Here is a 20,568-nt window from a genome sequence, read left to right as displayed (position 1 = left end):
TCTTGAATTATTTAAGTTAAGCAGGCTTTAAACTTTTCTGGGACTGCCAGGAAGATCACAAAGGCAAAATGCATAACCCAAACTCAAGGCTAGGCTCGCCAAAGAGAACAAAAACTTCCCTAACACCTCAATCCTTATAGACTCCCTGCCAAGGTGGGCTTGTGGGTACGAATTAGGATTCACCTGCCTGGTGGAAGCATGAACCAGCAAACTTCCAGTACTAGGATGCTGTGTAATGAAGTCAGGGCAACCAGGAGCCAGTCTGTGGAGTCTGACCACCGGTCTGGTCACTGGTGGGCCAGAACACGGTTTTGATCAAGTGCCCATAAAGGTAGCAATTAGGCCTTGATTAAACAGTAGCAAGTGCTCGGAAACATTCGAACCCGGCTGTAGGACTTCATTAAAGATTTTTGTTTTTACTTAAAAATAAGTTGTTTGTAGATGCGGGACTTAAGGAGCACTTCAGATGAATACAATCACTCTTTTCCATTGGTGGCCCAAGTGGGGGGAGGGGGGAGTCTGTTCTGTATTAGGGCAAGTATCAAGCTCACTGACCTTGTGCAAAATCATGTATAAACTATCATCATATTGTGGGGGTAAGTCAATCCCATCAACAACACTGTCACCTCCTGGTGGCGAGTAAGACCTAAGCAGCTGAGGACGGTTCCATGGCAGAAGAAATGTTTGATATGAATCAGACTGTACCGAATCTGGGTTTTTCAGAGTGGACTCAGAGAGCAACCTTGGCCAGGGTCGAGACAGATTTGTTCAGAATGGGACAATGAAGTCGGAAGAGGGTTCACCTTGGTGCCGGCAACATCAAGACCTGCATCAAGGAAACAGGGACGGGCACAGGTCTGAGAGCCACAATGGAAGTTGGCACCTGAATTGGTGCAGACCCTAGATGGGCTCCAGGGGCTAAAACATCGCTGAGGATGAATCTACCGGCAATGACCTGAGTGGAGGACGCTACTGATCTTTAATGCCTGAGGGAGCGCCAGAGGAAAGCAGAAGAGTGCGAAAAATACACAGCACGGCGTTCCTAAAGACCTCGATCTGCTGCAGCGTGGCCGATGGCCCAGGAAATTAGGAGTGGAACAAGATCAACTGTGGGACTGATAAATTAAACAGAGATTGGGAGGAAAATTTAGAGGCAGCTGGACAGCTTTGCAACTTCACTTTAGAGAGTCAAGGGATGGGGCTGAGTCCCGCTTTGCTTTGCTTTCTAGTGCTTGCACCGCGACTAGACCTTTGACATACAGGATGACAACGAAGAGGACTTATCACAGGATTACCATAGAGAGCAGAACAATGGCCTCAACTTAGAGTGGGAGAGGGACTTGGGTGCTTTCTTTTGATGTTTGGCCTCAATGTTGCAGATCACCTTCAGGTGCTGGAGGGTACATTCCTCTCATGGATTGAGGGTCGTGCCACAAGCCCAAACATGGGAGGCACACCTAATACAGGTTAATCATCGACATTGGGTTAAAGCAATCACAGTATCGTCTGCACCCAGTCATTTTAGGTGGCGACACCTTTCCTTTGCAAACTGGAATTCAGTTTGAAAAAAACAAACCTACGAAAAAGGGAAATGAGCTCTGACTCCATGGAAAGAAAGGAATCAACATCAACGTGCAGAGGGTGCCGCTTACATTCAATTCCATCACTTCTGAGGCGGGACTATGCCAATGTGGAGCAGCAAACATGCATCCAGAAGCACTGCTACGAAAACATTATGATCAAGTCTGGCATCTGGGGAATCTAAAGTTGAGGAATCTGTGGCTAGAATTATCCATCAGAAAGAAAGATTCTTGGAATAGCAAAATCTTTCTGTCTATAACGGGGTGCAGAAATGTCACTAAAATGCACATCTGCCTCTATTTCTTTATCTCTTTTGAGCAAAAAACAAGGTACATTCCAAAAATAGAATGCATTTAATTTCCCAGTGTGGTGGCCTATGTGCAAAACTACACCAAATAGCTAAAAAAAAGAGCTCAGCAATGGGGTGAAACAGCCTAAGCAGATAAGGTTAAACCCTTCCCTCAATTCATCGGGGGCTAAGTAGTAGTAGTCGGGACGGACAAAACTACAGCCAAAAGCAGGACTGCAATCACTTTCTGCCCTCTCCTTGGTAGCTCAAACCATTTGCTTTCGGCACTCTGCCTCCGGCATTCATCGGATGGCAGAGTACCTTAAGGGGGTTGGACAATGACCTTGAAGACTTGTTCATCAGGACATAACAACAGGTCCACGAGTGGGAACTCTCAGGCTATCACCCCCCTAGCCCCCACCTGGGCCAGACAGTCATGGTATTCAGCACTCCTCGAAACATGGATCAATTCCCACAAGAAGCTCTCAAACAGGCCAAACCTTCTCACCAGGAGCCACAGCCAGATCAGGCATCCAGACCTCAAGCAACTCAATCTAGTGATCTCGCACCTAGAAGACAGGGATCCAACGCAGGGCTTGCCAGAGAGATAGTTAAGTGCTTTCAGGCTTGCCATCATAAGGGCACACTCTACACGCAAGAAGGCAGAAACGGTGCCTCTTAGGGACATTACACTGGCTGACGTATCTTGAACAGCCAATTGGTCATCCCCAAGCATGTTCAACCAACACTACTATGTGGCTATCCTCGCTGGTCAATCTGGGCCTTTTTTCAGATATCTGCATCACCCAAACGGTGGCCACCTCCTGTAGACGGGTGCTGCTTTACAGTCTATGCAGAGAATGTTTATCTTCACAAGTGCCCACCCTCCTCTGCTGAAGCTTGTGGCTTTGATTTCAAATCTCAACTTTTTACTACTTAGGTGTGTTTTGCAGTACACGTGTCTACTCACTACTCCATGCTACTCTTACCGTAGTGCAAAAAACAATCTAACTGTGCCCAAAGGCACTGCAAGCTAAGGGAGGATTCAATATATACATTGTTACTCAAAAGACTTCTTAGAGAAAAAGGAACTTGCAAAGGCCCGAGCCCAATACTAGAAGGGAGCAATATGCAGAGCATGTGAATCAACAGCACTACATGCTACGAACAGATGCTTACAGAGTAAGCAACATTTACCTTTTCTGGTAAATCTTATTGTAAAATATATATTTATTTTAAATGTGAAACAAAAGAAAACAAATTGCTACATCAATTTTAACTTAATTTTGAATTACATAGTTAATGTATCTGAATATATTACTTAAATTACAATGCTAAAATTTTAATTAAATATTAAATTCCCACCTCATTCTATTTTTACTATGCATTAATAGCACATAAGAGGTATCATGAAATATTTGTGTTTTAAGTGCCCTGGCAGAGCTATTTACAAATGCTTTCAGATTAGTGGGTGCTTAAATCAGCCCTGCTGTTAACCATAAATCCAGGTACCCAGAGTTGACCTGGAGTTTTTATCTTGTTCATTGTAGCTGCCAGCCTTGTACTTGTGTCTGATCAGTTGGAGAGTTTAAGGCCTGGCAGGCTGACAACCCCTTTTTATGATGGTGTTTTAGCCACTTTCTAGCCTGTCTTGTGCATCTCATGACAAATGTTGAGGAAATTATAAAATATAGCAACATTTTGTGTTTTGGGGGAAATTTTGGAAAAGGTACTCCACAAAAAAAAGTATTTTTTTCTAAAAAAAATAAAAAAGAAAGATTTGCTGTGCTAAAGTTATTATCTTCCTAGCTTTCAGGAACATGCAGAGCTGAATCAACAAGACAATTTTTGGCACAGTTTTTGAATTTTTTTTAAAGAGGTAATCAATTTTTTTCAAATTTCCGTGCTTTCATCCTTCATCCAGTTTGTGGTGGAAACGTGTGAAACCCATGGGTGATTCCACACACCTATAGATTTCTGAAAAGTAGACGAAATTCTGAAATCAACAAGGGGTAATTTGTGTAGATCCCTAAAGGTTTACCCAAAGAAACTAACCATTCAAATTAAATAACACTGAAAATGAGTAGGAAAAAACAGACATTTGTGACAACGTTTTTATCTGTAACTTCTTGTCATAATGGCTGATATACAAAAGCAATATACTGTTAAATTTGCTAAACCCATCTACTGACTGGGATATATAGAGTTTGTATGACCTCCACAAGCTACGAGGTACCCAGGGCCCATCGCTCAGCTGCATCTTGTAACGATTTTTCTGTGTGTACAGACTATACAGCAATTCATATGGTAAAATATAAAGAGTGAAAAATGGGTATGAGGGAAACCTATGTATTTCTGAAATATACACCAGATACTGAGTTAAAGAGCAGCTATGTGTGCATCTCTGAATTTGTGGGTACCCATATTAGCATTTGATTCAGAGGGCATTTTTCAAAATGTCTTCTTACAGACTAGATTACATTTGGAAAGGCATAAAAGCAGAGAATTGGTAATAACACATTTTCTACTATACTGTGTTCCCACATGATTCCCAATTAAAAAGGAACCTCACTTGTGTGGGCTGGCTTAGTACCCTCAACAGTGAGGGGCCCAAAATGCAACATGGACACATCACATTTTTCCACTAAAAACGCACTCTTTTTTGCATTGTGGGTAGCTGTGAATTTTGGGTCCTAGTTAAGCTGGCACCTACGAAAACATAGCAACCCTGCACATTTTTCAAAATTAGACTCCCAGGGAATCCAGGGTGTGGTGACCTGTAGGGCTCTTACCATGTTTTCTTACCCAGCAGCCCTTGCAAACCTCACATTTTGACTTTAAAAACACATTTTACTCACATTTCTGTGATGGAAAGCACAGGAATCAGCGGGGAGCCAAACTTCCTATCACCTAGCATTCCCCCAATAAAAATGTACCTCACTTGTGTGGGTAGACCTAGCGCCCATTACAGTAAAATATTCTCCATATATTTTCATTGTCAAATCGTTGTGTTTTTGACAAATTTTACTGATATTTTGGCGCTGATGATATTGGCAAAATTTCTGTAGACTCAATTGGAAGCCTAGCCAATCTGGGTACCAATACAGGATATAGTCTTTGTCATATTCAGAAATAAGAGAACACTCTAAATATACCCCTATATATGGGTAAAAAGGTGGACAGTGCGTTTTTTTGTATTACCCATGATGTTAAATCATCATTCTAAGATAGCTGCCCCTTTTTCGGTAATTTGACTTCACCTGACTATAATGATCATGGCAGATCGCCTCAAGACTCTCCTTAGATTACAGCTAGAAAGATTATGTCTAGAAAGTTACATTGGATAATATCAGTCGGTCGTTTATAAAAATTAGTGTCCGGAGATTACAATATTATTTAGATCGACTAGTGAATATTTACCATTTTAAGATGGCCGACCTAGTTTGTTTTTCAGCTATACTTTAAATATGGCGGCCACGCCAATTTGTAAAATGTCCCTCTTGATTCCAGCAGTATAGTTGCTTTGTTCTACGTAGTTTCCGGTAGCACGGAATATAAGTAAGTGCTGGATCACAAGACTCGTTCCATGCACCCGGAATTGGATGATAGAGTCATAAGGCCGTCAAAACTCTGTTACGTGAGTACTAAGCTGCAGCACACTCGACACTTATGGATTCAAATTAGACTAATTTAGATAAAGAATATACAAATGTAACCTTATAGTTTTTCATCTATATTGTGAAACATTTTAGATTTCTTGATAAAAACCTTCGTAATATTCAAAACTGGTATTATTTTGTGATAGGGATTAAGCCCTTACTTAAGGTTTTTGTGTTTCTCTTTAGTACGATAAAGGTATACATCATTTATGATGACACATAATAAAATATATTTTGGGCAATGAAGATTACGGATCTTTAGGTTGTCTGACACTTGTAACAGTAGAATAGATCAGACAGTTAGTAACGTATAAACAATGCAGATCCCAAAACGTCCAAATACTGATAACATAATGAAGGTACGTTTTGGTCACATGGGTTTATAACTCATGAAATTACATTTTTGCAGTACTCAAGAGTCTCTTACCTGCCCGAATCTGCTTCCCGCAACTTCAAGACATTGCAATACATAAAAGCGAAGCATGAAATCGGCAATACCGATTGGATTGCCAGGTAAAATGTTGACGCATTAGAAATATTATTTTCAGTCCTATTTCCAGCCTTTATATTTAGACTAACAATGCATCCATTTATTTTTTTTAAATGCTAATTGTAAAGAATACTATAAACGGGCGAATGCGGGCAGCAGATTTATAAAACAGCTGTCGCTGCGACTCTCATCTATGGTGAGAATTCCCTTCATTGAGGAAACATTTATAATTGTTCCTTTCTTTTGTAGACAATTTTTATTCTAAATAACGGCTTCAAAAATTGGATGTTATGATACGAAGTCTGGCGGTGCTCCAAATCAATAAGCGACCACAATAGGTGGGTCTATATTCTTGCCTAATGAATATATGTTTGTTCTAACTTTTTTGAAAGAACTTATAAGAATTTAACAGCAAACAAATACATTTTTCTCGCTAGAACCCTACTATTCGAACATTACTGGTGGACAACACAGTACTCTGTCTCTAGGTACCATGCCATTGAAAGCGGGAGACGACTTTTCCAGGGTCTCCATATAATACAATTAGATAGGTTTCTTACTTTTTATTATTAGTTTTAGGACTTGTAAATTGTAAACATGATACCGGATGGACCATGTGATAAACGCACTGCCACTGGAGAGTCGTTCAAAAATGTTGATATATGTAATTATTGAGAAGTTAGTCACCAGTGTGTGTAAGACACGGGCGAATTTATAGTTGCTGTATTGAATAATGTGTTGCAATTTGATTACGTTTCTTATAATCTACAGTTTTATAACAAATGTTTTTATTATTACATAGATAAACGAAAAAATTTAGTCCTGAAGAAGGTGAAGATATATCAAACTTTCACCGAAACCCTGCATCAAAAGTTTTTCTTTGAAATGTTTTTAAAACATTGGGTAATTTTTAAAACTTGTATATGTTATTTGTCTCTTCTGGAGTGGATCAAGAAAATGATGTCAAAGTACTAATGAATTTAATGTTTTGTGATAAGTAGATGACTTTCTGTATCCTGCACCTCAAGAACTTGATACCAACTTGTTTTAATAATAAAAGTTTTTTAATAAAATAATATATAATTTATTATGTGTTTTAGTTCTTGCTTTTCTTGTAACACACTACAGGAATTTTTAAATGAAAAGTGGCCTCTAAGAAGAATTTGTGGTAACTTATCTTTATTATATTTCTTGTTCAAAGTACCTAAGGCACATGATCCGGATTGTAGTTTGATTTATAGAATTTACTTGTACACTCACTTTGTTCACTTTCATGTCTTTCGGAAAGGGATTTTTTTGCTTTACATAACAGTAAAGGGCTACAAACACAATGTGGAGACATCAACATTTCCTGTCAAAAAAATTACCTGATTTGGCAGTGGGGGTAGGTGCGATATTTGGGCCCGGGCTCGGTGACTACCCAGGGAAACCTACCAAACCCAGACATTGCTGAAAACTAGACACCCACAGGAGTAAAAGTTGGTGTGGATCCCCGATCCCCCAAAGTTTTCTTACACACAATGCCGTAAAAATGTCAAACTTTGCATAAAATCATGCATTTTCCATGCATTTTTGTGACATAATCCTCCGGAACATGGAGGGACCCACAAAAATGCTATCACCCACTTTTCCTCCACTTATCCCAATAAAAATGCTGCCCCACTTGTGTGGCTGGGTATAGTGCCCGCGACAGGCAGGTATCTAACCAGGGTCAACATGAGCCCAGTGTTGGGACTCTCATTGGCTCCGGTTTCATTAGTGCCGGTTAGTGGCACTGGGTCCAGCTACACAAGTGGGGTAGCGATTTTATTGGGACAAATTGGGGGAAATGGAGTGATTGAAATTTGTCGATCCCTGCACATTCTGGAAGTTTACGCCACCAAAATGTAAGGAAAATGGGTGATATTAGTCAAAGTTTAAGATTTGAAGGCCATTGTGGGCAAGAATATGTGGTGGGATCCAAACGCAGAACGCCACCCTGGAGTCCTTCGGATGTCTAGTTTTTAGAAATGTCTGGACTTTGTAGATTTCTCGGAGCGGCTGCCAAGCCCAAACACCGGAGCAGCCCCTTTTGCTGATTACTTCACATTCCATTGTGGGGCCTTTTCGGGTAGTGCTTTTATTGGGACAAGTGGGGTAACACTGGGTGGTAGGAATTTTGCAGGTCCCTGGTGTTTTAGGAACTTCACGTCACAGAAAATGATAGACTTATGCACTTGTTCTGGGGTGGAAGCACTGCATAATTTCCTGGTGAGCTGTCCCGCCCCTTTTTTTCATTTTTGTGGCATATTTTTCCTCTGGGGTCTAGTGGCCTTTTTGTAAACATCCTCAATCCACCCTTGTGGTGCATCCACCATCTATTCCATATCACATGCAGTGTTGTCATGGTCAGGAGACAGGCAAAGCTTACACACCTGCTGGTGGTCGGTCCTGAGGAACCTTGCAAAACACTGAGGGAAGTTTTGAAAGGTTGTCCGTTCCATCACCATGTGTACATTCTCCACCAGAAGGTCATAGAGCGTCATTGAAGACATGAGTCCCTAGCTACATCATTTTCTATGGGAGTGTATTGCAGTACCAGTGTTTGGTCATGTGTGGTGCTGAACGTACTTTAACTAGAAAAATACACTACTGTTTTGGTCCTTTTATGGCTTTAGTGACTTTTGTAGTGCTGTTTGTAAATGTAACTGGGCTTGCTCTTTTGCGGTTGGGTGCCAATCCCTCCTCAACACCCCTTTAACCCTCATTCTTCTTCCCTAAAGCTTACCTATTTTGTCATAAGTGCGCCAAATTTTTAATGGACCCTCCTGGTCCCTCCCTCATTTCCTACTAAGTAGTAACAACTTACATTTGTGGGGATTTTCAAATAGAAATGATAGGCAAGGTGAAGGTGGAGGTTTGTGAATAGCATTTTGTAGTGCTTCAGTAGTACTATTCTAGTTGGAAAGCAGTACATTGTGGGCAACATATTGCTGCAACAATTTAATATTCTATGCATTTCTCATCATAGGTCCTAAAATTAAAGACAAAGTCTCACCTTGTTCTTCCACATTCACAGGCTTTTGTCATAAAGGCAGGGCATGACGGACAAGGTCCAGGATGGCACAATCTAAAAGACAAAAGAATAATTTGTATTATAGCAAAATAAAAACCATACTGAGGTACCGCTTTTAAATGGCAGAAGAGCTAGTGTGCAAACATATGTTAAAATAAACGATGCCAGAAAGAAGTAAATAACCTAAAAAAAGAATGTGTATACAAAATAGTAAGGCAAGACATAAGAGATCCAGCCCAGATTGCTATCACAGAGCTGGCAGCAGCTGCAACTGTTTTCCTGCTAACAGATGGAGATTCTTGGCATCAAATGCTTGTCCTGTTAAGACAAAAGCATTGGCAAACCAATTACATTAGTGCATATATAACTGTCACATAAAAAACAGTTCTCAGCTTGTCATGCTGCAGGCAAAATGCGTTTAAAAAGTGTTAAGCACCAAAAGTCCTTGGAGCAGCTTTTCAATTTCACAGATTGAAGAAAAAAGAGGAGGCCAATCCCTCCACTGGTCTCTGTTAGGTAGATATACTTTTTTCAAAGATGCAATCTGAAGCCTTCATTTGTCTTCCAGTCAGCTCTCCTCTGGATATGTGTCAAGTAGGGAACTTTAAAGGGTAAAACCAGTCAGGGATTGGTGGAGAGCTATAGGCAAATGAAAATAAAATGTTACTGCTATTCTATGGACAATGGTGTTAACTAGCACTTGTACAGCCCACTATCTAGTATTAACATGGCATAGAAGTGCCTTTCATAGGGGCGGAGCTTGCCGGCAACTAAGATGGCCGCATAAGCCCTGAGCTCCGTTTGGTGGTTATCAAAATCCTTAATTAATCCTGCATCTGCCATAGCTACGGCACGCAAAACCCGATCTCCTGCCCAGCAGAGTCCAATGTCTTGCGGTGCGAACTTTCCGACACTTAGCCGGCTCTGGGTCCCTGAGAACGGCGGAGGCATACAGCGGAGCCGCGGCAGGCCGAAAAGACGTGGCCTCAAGTGCAGAAGCAGCCCACGCGACGTGACAGTGCGTGCGGCCTTGGGAAGACGATTTCCCGGGAGTGTCTTGAACCCGCCTGCTCCGATAGGTCCCGATTCTGGCCCTCGACTTGGGACTACTGCCAATACAGCCTAGTGCTTGTACCCCGCTGCTGCGTGCCCCGGGGACTAGGCTCGCGTTCCTTTGCCGCCCCCGGGTACTGTTGGCCAGGTGTGGCGGCTGCCGACGTAGACAGCCGGAGGAGGCCCGGCGGCGAGGAGAGCGCCTTAGGGTACTGGGCTTTGGCGAGTATGTGCATTTTTTTGCACTGGTGACCACGCCGTAAGAAGTGTGCCCGCGGGAGCGGCGGAGTGACTGGGGAAGACGTTACTGGCATGACAAGCCCGCTAGTAAGGACAGAGACCGTACACACACGGCCTTAGCTCTGCTCCTAGAGGGACAGTAGGAGACCACACTGGAGCGCTTTGGTGCGCATTGAGGCGGCACTTCTAGCGGTGCTGCATGGAGGCCCACGCTTGACACTACCGGTCGCGACCGCCTAGAATTACAGACGGACTGGACTGTGGTGTGAAAGTACAGCCGCACCTGCGCCTCCCACTTCGGAGAAACCAGCAAAGCTGTAGTATGAGCCCCAGCTGAGAACGTGCCACAAGAGCTAGTTGGAGTACCTGCCTAACATTAGTGGTCGCGAGACACCTAGTTGCTGTGGCTGCTACGGACCGGGACTGTACTGCGGCGGAGCGGGCTGCCCTAGAGCGACTGGATCGGATTAAGTGCAACAGTAAGTGCGCGGAACTACTATCTTGATAACGGCTGACATTTCAGGGGCTCTGCACGGCTCGGAGTGCATCTGGCCTCGGCACACGTTTCACGCCGGGGGGTAGGCGGCTTCAGCCGACGCCGTACAGGAAACAAAAATTTTGTTTGAGCAACGACGCTCTAAGTTGCAGGATACAGCGCATTCGAAAAATGGCGCTGCACAGGACGAAGAAGGCGCCACAGAGAATACCGACGTAAAATCCATGCTATTAGCGATGGATAAGGGCCTTCAGAATAGCATGGCGACCTTGGGTTCTAAAATTGATGCCCTCACCTACCGAATGGACAGGATGGCCGAAAGGATTGATAAACACGCTGAAAGACTGGATATGTCTGAGCGGAGGCTGACTGAGGTCGAGGAGGCGCACACGGACCTGGACACCGGCCATAAAAAATTGAGAAATTAATGCAGGCCCTGCAGGATAAGACTAAGGACTTGGAGGCGCGGTCTCGGCGCTGCAACCTAAGGATTACGGGCCTTCCAGAAACAACTCAGACAGGCAACATGGAGAGATTTGTGGAAAAATTGCTAATCTCCCTGCTTGGTGAAGAAACTTTTTCTTCGATGTATGTGATCGAGCGAGCACTCCGCTCCCTGGGACCACGACCGAAGACGGGCACGCCCCCCCCCGCGCCCGATCATTGCATTGTACTTAACTACAGGGATAGAGACGCTGCTCTACGCCAGGCCAGGACAAGAAAGTGCTCCATTACGAGGGTTCGGAGATCTCCCTGTACCCGGATTTCACCGCCAGATTGCAGGAAGCTCGCAAACACTTCGCCCCCTACAAGAAGCAGCTCAGAGACCTAGGCTTAGACTACGCAATGCTATATCCTGCAAAACTCAGAGTAAATAGACAGGGTCACTCTCACCTGTTTACGGACCCTCGTGCTTTGAGGCAGGCTCTGAAGGATTGGTCGAGGGATAGCCACAGGAACGCTGGCGAGCCGGGGGCGCAGCTGGGGGGAGCAGCCAGCTTGACGAGCAGGAGTGACCGACCCTCTGACACTGTCCAGGGCACCGGTGAGGTAAAGGGGCAGAGCCCCATGCAGCGATTCATGTTGACTGTCGGGATGGAGGTGTTTGTTTTTTTCCTGGAGGAAGGTGAAGCCCCAATGTATAGTTGAAATGCTAACGCTAAAAGTGGGTTTGCTGTAGAAGCTGCATGTGGCTCATGGTCTGAGGTTAGCTCTATACACACGGGCGTAGAACCGTTGCCATGGGGTCTGTAAGGTAATACAGTTCTGTAGTATTGTTATGATTGTTCTAGTGATAGGGGGTCATCGTAACATGCATCTAGTTTTTACTTTGTACTAATCTAATGCAGGCGCAGGTGGCAAGCACCCCCCAGGACTGCTGATGCATACTATAAACCACTGCGGGCGGTGGGTTTCATGTCTCCAGCGTAGTGCGTACTGGCACTGTTTGCTGACAGCATGACAACCTCGGCCCCTGTGCTCAATGCTCCCATTTGACTCTCAGGAGTTTGATCTGTTCGAGGGGGGTAAGAGAGGGAGGGCGGGTGGGATTGGGTCTGGCAAGGCCAGGTTGTGGGTGGTCTGCTGTGGGAGGGGGTGGGTCTGTTCTGGATGTTGCTATCTGGGCTGGGGGAAGGGGGGGAATGGTTGACTCATTGGTCGCATACACTACTAACCCTGGACCAGCGAGTTGGCCTTACACTTGAGATATACATACTATGCACAGATGGTGAACGCAGCTGATACCGCTACACAAGATACATCAGTACAGCTCCGGGCCCTCACATGGAATGTCCGGGGCCTTAATGACCACCGTAAACTTAGGAAAGTACTGAATTACTTGCAACGACAGAAGATTGACTTGGCCCTCATGCAGGAAACACACCTCCCACTATCGAGCGGGATGTTGCACAGCAGGGGGCTGGAGGGTAATGTCACAGCGGCAGGCTTTACAACACTCAAGGGGAGTCCTCACATGGATTAACCCTAAATCAAAACTGACAGACTCTCTTGCAGGCGGACCCTGGTGGCAGGTTTGTGATATCACACTGTAAAGTTCTGGGACTGGACTTGATAATCGTGAATGTCTATGGCCCGAACTACGACTCCCCAGACTTCTATCACAATTTGGCGGATGCAGTCAGATCCTATCCTGCCTCGCAGATGCTCTGGGGGGTGGGGGGGACTTTAATTTGGTCTTGAACGCAGCCCTAAACAGATCAGCGGGCATTTCACGATATTCACACCAGAATTGATTACTGGCTGGCGGCATCCTCACTGATGGGGCGCATTAAGACATGCAAGGTCCTGGCACGCACCCTTTCCGACCACTCTCCCCTCCTGCTGGTACTGGAAGCTCCGGTGAGAACAATACCTCCGTTCACATGACGCTTCCCGCCTTACTCACTGCTTGACCCGCTCTTTAGGGGGGAATTGGCCGATAAGATCGATATCTTCTTCGAGGCCAACATAGGCTCTGTTGACGATTTCCAAACGGTGTAGGAGGCCTTTAAGGTTTACATACGGGGCATAGTGATGTCTAAGCACTCTAGTGTGCTTAAAGCCATTCGGCAGAGACTGAAGGTGTTAGAAGAGCAGCTGGCAGCGCTTGAGGGGTTGCAGCGTAGCGCCTAGGACCCAGCAGTGACGGAGGAAGTGAAATCCTTGATAGCTGAATATAATGAGGAAGCAGACAGGGAAGTCCAGCACATGGGAAAATATGCGACTGCAAGGACATATGGTGAGGGAGAGCGACCTAGCTCGCTCCTGGCTCGAATTCTGAAGGGTAGCAGGGGAAAGCCTCAGATGACTGAGTTGAAGTCTGCGGACGGCCAGGTACTCTCTGACGACACTGAGATAGCGAACAGGTTTTGGAGTTATTACTCCGACCTTTATTCCTCCAAGTGTGGGAATCTCGCGGCGGAAACGACGGATTATTTGGAACATATAGAAATGCCCATGCTTACGAACACGCACCGTGAGTTCCTTATGTCGCCCATTGAAAGAGATGAAATACAAGAAGCGCTGGCGAGCATGGGATCTGGCAGCGGTCCGGGCGTGGATGGGCTCACTGTGGGCTTCTATAAAGCCTTTCAGGACAAGTTGATCCCCCACCTGTCCACGCTTTTTGACGCCATCTATGAGAGCGGTAGTATGCCGGGCTCCATGCGGGAAGCATTGCTAGTCACAATTCTCAAACCAGGTAAGGCGCACGATGAGTGCAGCTCTTACAGACCTCTGTCCCTATTAAACGTGGACGCCAAGCTCTATGCGAAGGTGTTGGCTACCCGACTGGCTCTCCTTTCCCCCAAGCTGGTTGCACCAGAGCAGGCGGGATTTATCCCGAGTAGGGATTTGACCTATAACATTCGCACGGTCCTCGGTACTGTACAACATGTGAAACAAGATGCGAAGACTATCGCGGTCTTCTCAGACATGGAGAAGGCCTTTGACTCTTGAGTGGCCGTTCATGAGACAGGTGTTACAGCGTTTGGGATTGGGCGCGCCGTTTCTACAAATGATATGCGCATTGTATCATGGGCCGACAGCCAGGGTCCGCGTTGGAGATCGTGTGACAGACCCATTCCCGATCAGCAGAGGCACCCGACAGGGCTGCCCGCTCTCCCCTCTTTTGTACGCGCTGGGAGCTGAACCACTTGCCTGCGCATTGAGAGAATATCACGGTAATGAGGGTATTGGTTTTCCATCATATCGAATCGTGGTATCGACATACGCAGATGACACCCTGCTGTATGTTCGTAACCCTGAACAGAACCTGACGTCTATGCTCAGAGAGGTGGTCCGTTATTGAGCACTTTCTGGACTGAAGGTCAACTGGGCGAAGTCGCTAGCTTTCCTCCTCACCCCGCCTACTACAAGGTTTGATATGGAATTCCCTCTGCAGTGGTCGCAAGACCCGATTAGATATTTGGGAGTCCGCATACATACTGACCCAGAGATACTGATGAAGTAAAACTATGGGGTTGCCATCAGCAGACTAGAGGACGACGTGGAGGCCTGGTGCAAGCTCCTGCTGACTCTCATGGGACGCATAGCCATAATGAAAATGGTGGTACTGCCCAGGTTCTTATTCTTGTACCTTGCCATCCCGATGGTCCTGTCGAAGATATTTTTTCGAACACTGACGCAGCTCATGATTAGGCTCGCGTGGGCGGGTGGGCAGCCTAGAGTACGATGGACTCTCCTCACATTGCAATAAGACAAGGGTGGTTTAGGCGCTCCTTACTTCGAACTCTACTAAAGGGTCGCGCAGGCCGCCCACCTGCACAGGTGGATCCATGGAGATCCGTGCATTCCGCATGTGCGTATGGAGCGGGTGTTTGCAGACTCAGTACCACTTCCTGCCACGATTTTCAGGCCGGTAGACCGCAGAACGGGTATTTTGGACTCCATAACCGCTACGAATCACGCCTGGCACTCCTTCTTGCAGGCCAGGAGTGGAGCGCTGTTATACTCGCCTAGCATGCCTCTGGATTGGGCCTTTTGGCTACTGCCTGTTAGGGAGAAAGGAGTGGTGCAGGAATTATCCGCGTTGGGTGTTTGCACGGTGGGCGACTTATTCCTGGACGGCACTGCTAAGACCTGGGAGCAGGTGGCGGCGGACGGCAGAGCTGCGTCCCTGTTGAGCAGGTTTCAATTCCATAGAGTGCACAGTGCCCTATTGGGCTTACTGGGACCAGACTTGGCGGAACCGCAGGACGTCCCCGAATTGACCTACGTCATTAAGACAGAATCGCCACGCAAGTTGCTGACTAACCTATACAAGACGGCTTTATCCAACAAAGGACAACAACTTGTAAAAGCTAGGGTGGCCTGGCAGAGAGACCTACAGACCACAATTGACGATGATATGTGGTGATATTGCTGTACTAACACTAAGAAACTTTCCCTGAATGGCAGACATAGGCTAGTCCACTTCAAGTTCCTCCAGAGAGTGTATTACACCCCAGAGAGACTGTGTAGATATGGTCTTCGCCAATCGGCGGAATGCGAAAGATGCCACGTACCAACTGCTGACTTTATGCACTTGGCGTGGAGTTGCCCTGGGATTTCAAAATACTGGGATGACATCTTTGCAGAGTTGAACATAATTCTGCAGCTTGAGTTGGCTCCGGATCCGGCGCTCGCACTACTCGGCTACTCCAGGGGTCTCCCGACGGCTGTCCGGAGACTCACTGATATGGGACTGCTAGTTGCCAGAGGCTTGGTGGCGCTCTGCTGGATGAGAGGGCCACTCCCGACGAAGAAGCGTTGGGCACATTATATGCTATATTGAGTTGCTCCCCCCTGTCAGTCGCCCCAAGAATTTCTGGGGCTTGTACCAAACACATTTAAGAGATAGGGACGCGGAGGCGACAGCAATGGAGGGGTCGGCTACAGAGGAGCCGCCAGCGAACGTAGTGACCACAGTAGCGACTGGCTCGCCTGCGTGCAGCATAGAACCGCACAGTGGGGAGGATCTGGAGGAGTAGCTGCTCTATGAGAGATGCGGTCACCATTAAGGCGATGATGGCTCGGATTGCCGAGAAAGCGGGGCGGTCTCCAGGAGCTCAGGTCCACTGTGAGTAAGGCGTTTCACAGGGTTCTTCGCACTACCACCTGCATTGTCTTGTTTGTGCATGATTGCAGAATCGATTACATTTGGGTGGGCGGGGGGCTTCAGACATTGAGCCACGCATGGGTGGGGATTAGGGGTATGCGACTTTGGGAGCGGGGGGGGGGGGTAACTGGTGTTTGGGTTTTGTTGGTCATAAACCTTCAGATAAATTGTTGTCACTGAAGGGTCGCTGGGTCACGCAGGGTAGGCACACAGGCGTCATCATGCATCAATACACAGGGTGATGTATAATGCACACAGTTTTCAACTGAGTGCCAATAGTCTGTTATCAATACCGGTACACCTATTACGCCGCCGGACCCCTGGGTTGTCGCAGAAAGGCTGTGTTATCCTTGCCAGTGTTGCCCTTTTCTGCTTTTCCTTGTGTTCCTCGCCAGCCGGCCCCAGGGTTGTAGGCATTCGGCTGTGTGGCTCATTTGCTGTGAGAAATAAAGCTCTTTTTGAAAAAAGAAAAAAAAAAAAAAGAAGAAGTGCCTTTCATGTTGTTAGGTTATGTTATATTGATTTGTATAGCGCACTAATCACCCGAGAGGGGCTGCAGCCGCTTTGGGAGGTGTGTAAGTTTGTGGTCCCCACGGTGGTGATAGGAAGAGCCAGGTTTACAGCTCCATGCAGAAATCAAGAAGTAAGGAGGAGGCTCTGATGTGTTGAGGATGAGCCACTTCCAGTTTTGCTTTCGCCGATGCGGGGAATGTGTGCAAGTGAGAGCGAGACAGAGCATAGGTGGGTTGGTAAAAGTGCACGCGGCTGTTCAGGTATTCTGGTCCTGTTCAGTGTAGGGCTTTGTATGTAACCATTATGAGGGTTTAGACTCCATATTTGAAATTATAAATGGAGGATTGTCTTTTTTTATTAATAACACTCCTAGTAGACAATAGACAAATGTATATATTTTCTTAGGTGACGCTATAGATTTAAATCTAAGAAAGGGATATTATTTTGTTCTATTTTTGTGTGGTGTATGTGTTTTTGACTTTTCTTCTGTTGATGTAACAACATCTACATGTTATTATGGAATTTTGTGTTGCATTAAGTGTGGGTGTAGGGAACCATTCTATGTTTCAGAATGCAACTTGAATATGCGCATGCTGGTTTGGTTTATGAAAATGCATTTTATATATGTACATAAATGTATGTATTGTTCATTTACAGCCCTGATGAAGTCCCTTGTTGGGACGAAAACCTGTTGGCGGGCCGCAGTTTGATGTTGTGAAGAATAAAAAAGATCTTTTTTGGAATATCATATCATGGCTCCTGCGTTAGATTGGATCTAAAAGAAGATTTCAAATGTCAGAATAATCTGGATTAATATGTGATTAAGTGAACTTTCAGTAAAAACATTGGACGTCGGAAGCACCCCCTTGTGTATATTATTTTTCACGTTGGTTTGAAGTTTTAGAGCAGTCGGACCATTAGAAGGTTGAGTGCTATTGTGTACATATTACCAATACAAAACACTTGTGCCGTCAGTTAGATCCAACTGCTTATTTTTGGAATTACTATCCACCTTAATTAGAGGTCAAGCTCTGCATTACTCAGACGAATTAATATCTGAAGAATCTAAGTGCAAACGACTGAAATGAAGATGTGTCGGACCAAATCCTTACCTGATAGGGAAGCCTACAGGATAATGCTGTACAACAACCATAAAACGATTAAAGAAGCCCACAAACACTCGATAACTGATAACATCAATCTAGCAGGCAATTCAGTGAAATAAGCCATTAAAGTGAGGAATGAATTCACGAAACCTCAAACTTGTAATTGTGCCATTCCGGCTTCACAAACGTTATGTGACTTATTGGCAAAGGAAAACACCCACTTCTCTAGGTCTGGCCGAGTTGCATACAAATCCTAGGAGCTGCTTTAAATTCCCTAAAATGAGATTAAAAGCAATTGTTGCATTAAAAGCAGAATACAAGAGAAAAGAAGAAAACTATTTAAAATCGTCTGTAAGGTTAAAGCAAATGACCCGCCCACTATGGAAGGGGACTATTAATATTTAAATAGGGTGGGAATTTACAACATAGATTCATCTTGGTGAGGTTTTAATTTAATCCACCTGATAATGGGTTTCTCAACGAAGAGATATTCACTTAGCGATTTAACAGCATTCCCTTGTAATGTAATTTCTGAGCAGTCTGATCTTCATTTAATCTTTTTTTGTTGTTTTTATGAACAACAAAGGTCAAGGTAAATCCTGTCTCTTCTGCATCATGTAATTTTAGCCAATGTCACCCAGCACTTTATTTTTTTTTTAAAACGTAATGACCCACTCATCTGTTTTGCGTTTGCTTCATTCCTTAGGTCCTGTATAAAATTGAGGAGAGCTTGCCTAACTTGGGAACCCTGGGTCATTTAAGATCTGAATTTATTTATATTAATCACCACTCAGCACTTTATAACACCTATCTTTCCAGGTTCCTAGGAGGGAAATATTACAAGATTTATTTGGAATTTTAAAGGAACTAGTAATTGTTCTTAATGAATTTTAAACTAATTGTAATATTGTTTCATTAATGTAATTGATTTTAGATTATTTTTAATGTCTCGCTTTTTATTCTGTGCACTTTATATGCAGTAGAAATACTGAAAAATAAAGATAATTGACTGACTAACTGCCCTATATGTTAAAAATGTTGCTATTGTAGCATGTTCCCATCAAAAGGTAATAACTCTTTAGGTTTGACATTTAGAATGGTTTCTAAACATTTAATGCAGAAAATATTCACTTAATAAAAGCATGTGGCTCTACAGGTACCAAACGGAAAAGCTTTTCCTTCATTACAATACACCATGTCTGACCTTTGTACAACTGTAAAGCATACATAAAGCTGATTTTTCCAAAGAAGCAGTATTGCAAATTTTAAATTAAAATAGTTATTTTTTCGGGTTATTAAAAACTTCATGTATCTGAGGACAGGCATCCATTAATTCAACAGTCAAAATATAAGATGCCCAGGGCAAAATAGTAGAAAAGGGGGGTGAGGGATAGTCAAGATAGTTTGGGGTGGGAGAAACCACAGAAAATATAAAAACAAGTTACTTACCAGTACACTGTGGTTCTCCAGTATTGATTTTTATAGATTCACATGTTTGAATCTTCCCTGCTGTCATGGTGGGAGTCCCACGGTAACAGTAAAAAAAAATAGCAGTACTGAAACATTCGCATAGACTTCCATAGGAAAAGAAACAAACATTTTATTAATCTTTCAACATCATTTTATAACATCCAAAGTTCAGCCAATCAGAGTAGAGACCTCAGGATACCTTTCCCCAACATGTGAATCTATAAAATATATCAATACTGCCTTGGGGGTCCCAAGAGGTCCAGCAAGTAACAACGGTAATCGCTCACTGTCACGAGAAACGAAGAGCTGCTGGGCAAATTACTTGATGAAGTTAGCTCGAAGTATGGCAAAGCACATCACAGGGCCGGCAGGAGTTGGGCCCCTTGGGACCCCAATTACGACCCTTCCAACAGAACCTCCGCAGGTCCTATCTTAATTGCCCTTGTACCTTGCCCAACCTGGATTCTTGACAGTGCGCCCTTTCGCCAATGCCATTTAAGTAGCAGTAACCTTCTCCTGATGATGGCCTAAATACCTCTACAGCCCGAAACGCGGTCGACTTTTACAGCGGAATTCTCAGCGCTCCCCCTCAAGGATACCCTACTTGATTATTTTTTATTTCATTACCATTTATTGTTAAGGTTATCCTAACTATGTAAATTTTACCTCCACTCACTTTTTGTTGCGCCCCTTCCTATCGCTGTATATACTTTCTCACGTGTCACTTGCGCTGTCACAATTGTTCACAAGCAATTGTGCACAGTATCCCACAGGTTACATGCCATTCAATGTAACGCATTGTCACCCTTCCATGTGTTTGACCTCAAAAAATGAAATATGTCAAATATGTATATTCACTAAAATACAATTTGTGTTACAAAATAAATTTGTCTCCCTGGTTTTCTCCCCTTTCAATTCCATTCTCAGCAACTAATTGTGCTACGTGTAACTGACCTTCAATTAACACCCTATTGAGACACTGTTGTATGCGATAGG

The 20,568-nt window shown here is 44.6% G+C and overlaps 1 protein-coding gene across 1 annotated transcript in view; it reads right to left on the bottom strand.

The window, feature by feature from the left end:
• Positions 1-20,568, bottom strand: part of NFX1 (nuclear transcription factor, X-box binding 1) — a 1,119,153-nt gene that overhangs the window by 719,630 nt on the left and 378,955 nt on the right. The window contains exon 6 of the mRNA XM_078687738.1: positions 9,057-9,128. Within this exon, the coding sequence (XP_078543864.1) occupies positions 9,057-9,128 (72 nt within the window). The remainder of the gene's footprint in view (positions 1-9,056; positions 9,129-20,568) is intronic.

This window comes from Lissotriton helveticus, chromosome 4_1, assembly GCF_964261635.1.
Source record: "Lissotriton helveticus chromosome 4_1, aLisHel1.1, whole genome shotgun sequence".
NCBI lineage: Eukaryota > Metazoa > Chordata > Amphibia > Caudata > Salamandridae > Lissotriton > Lissotriton helveticus.
This window is presented reverse-complemented; position numbering and strand designations above follow the sequence as displayed.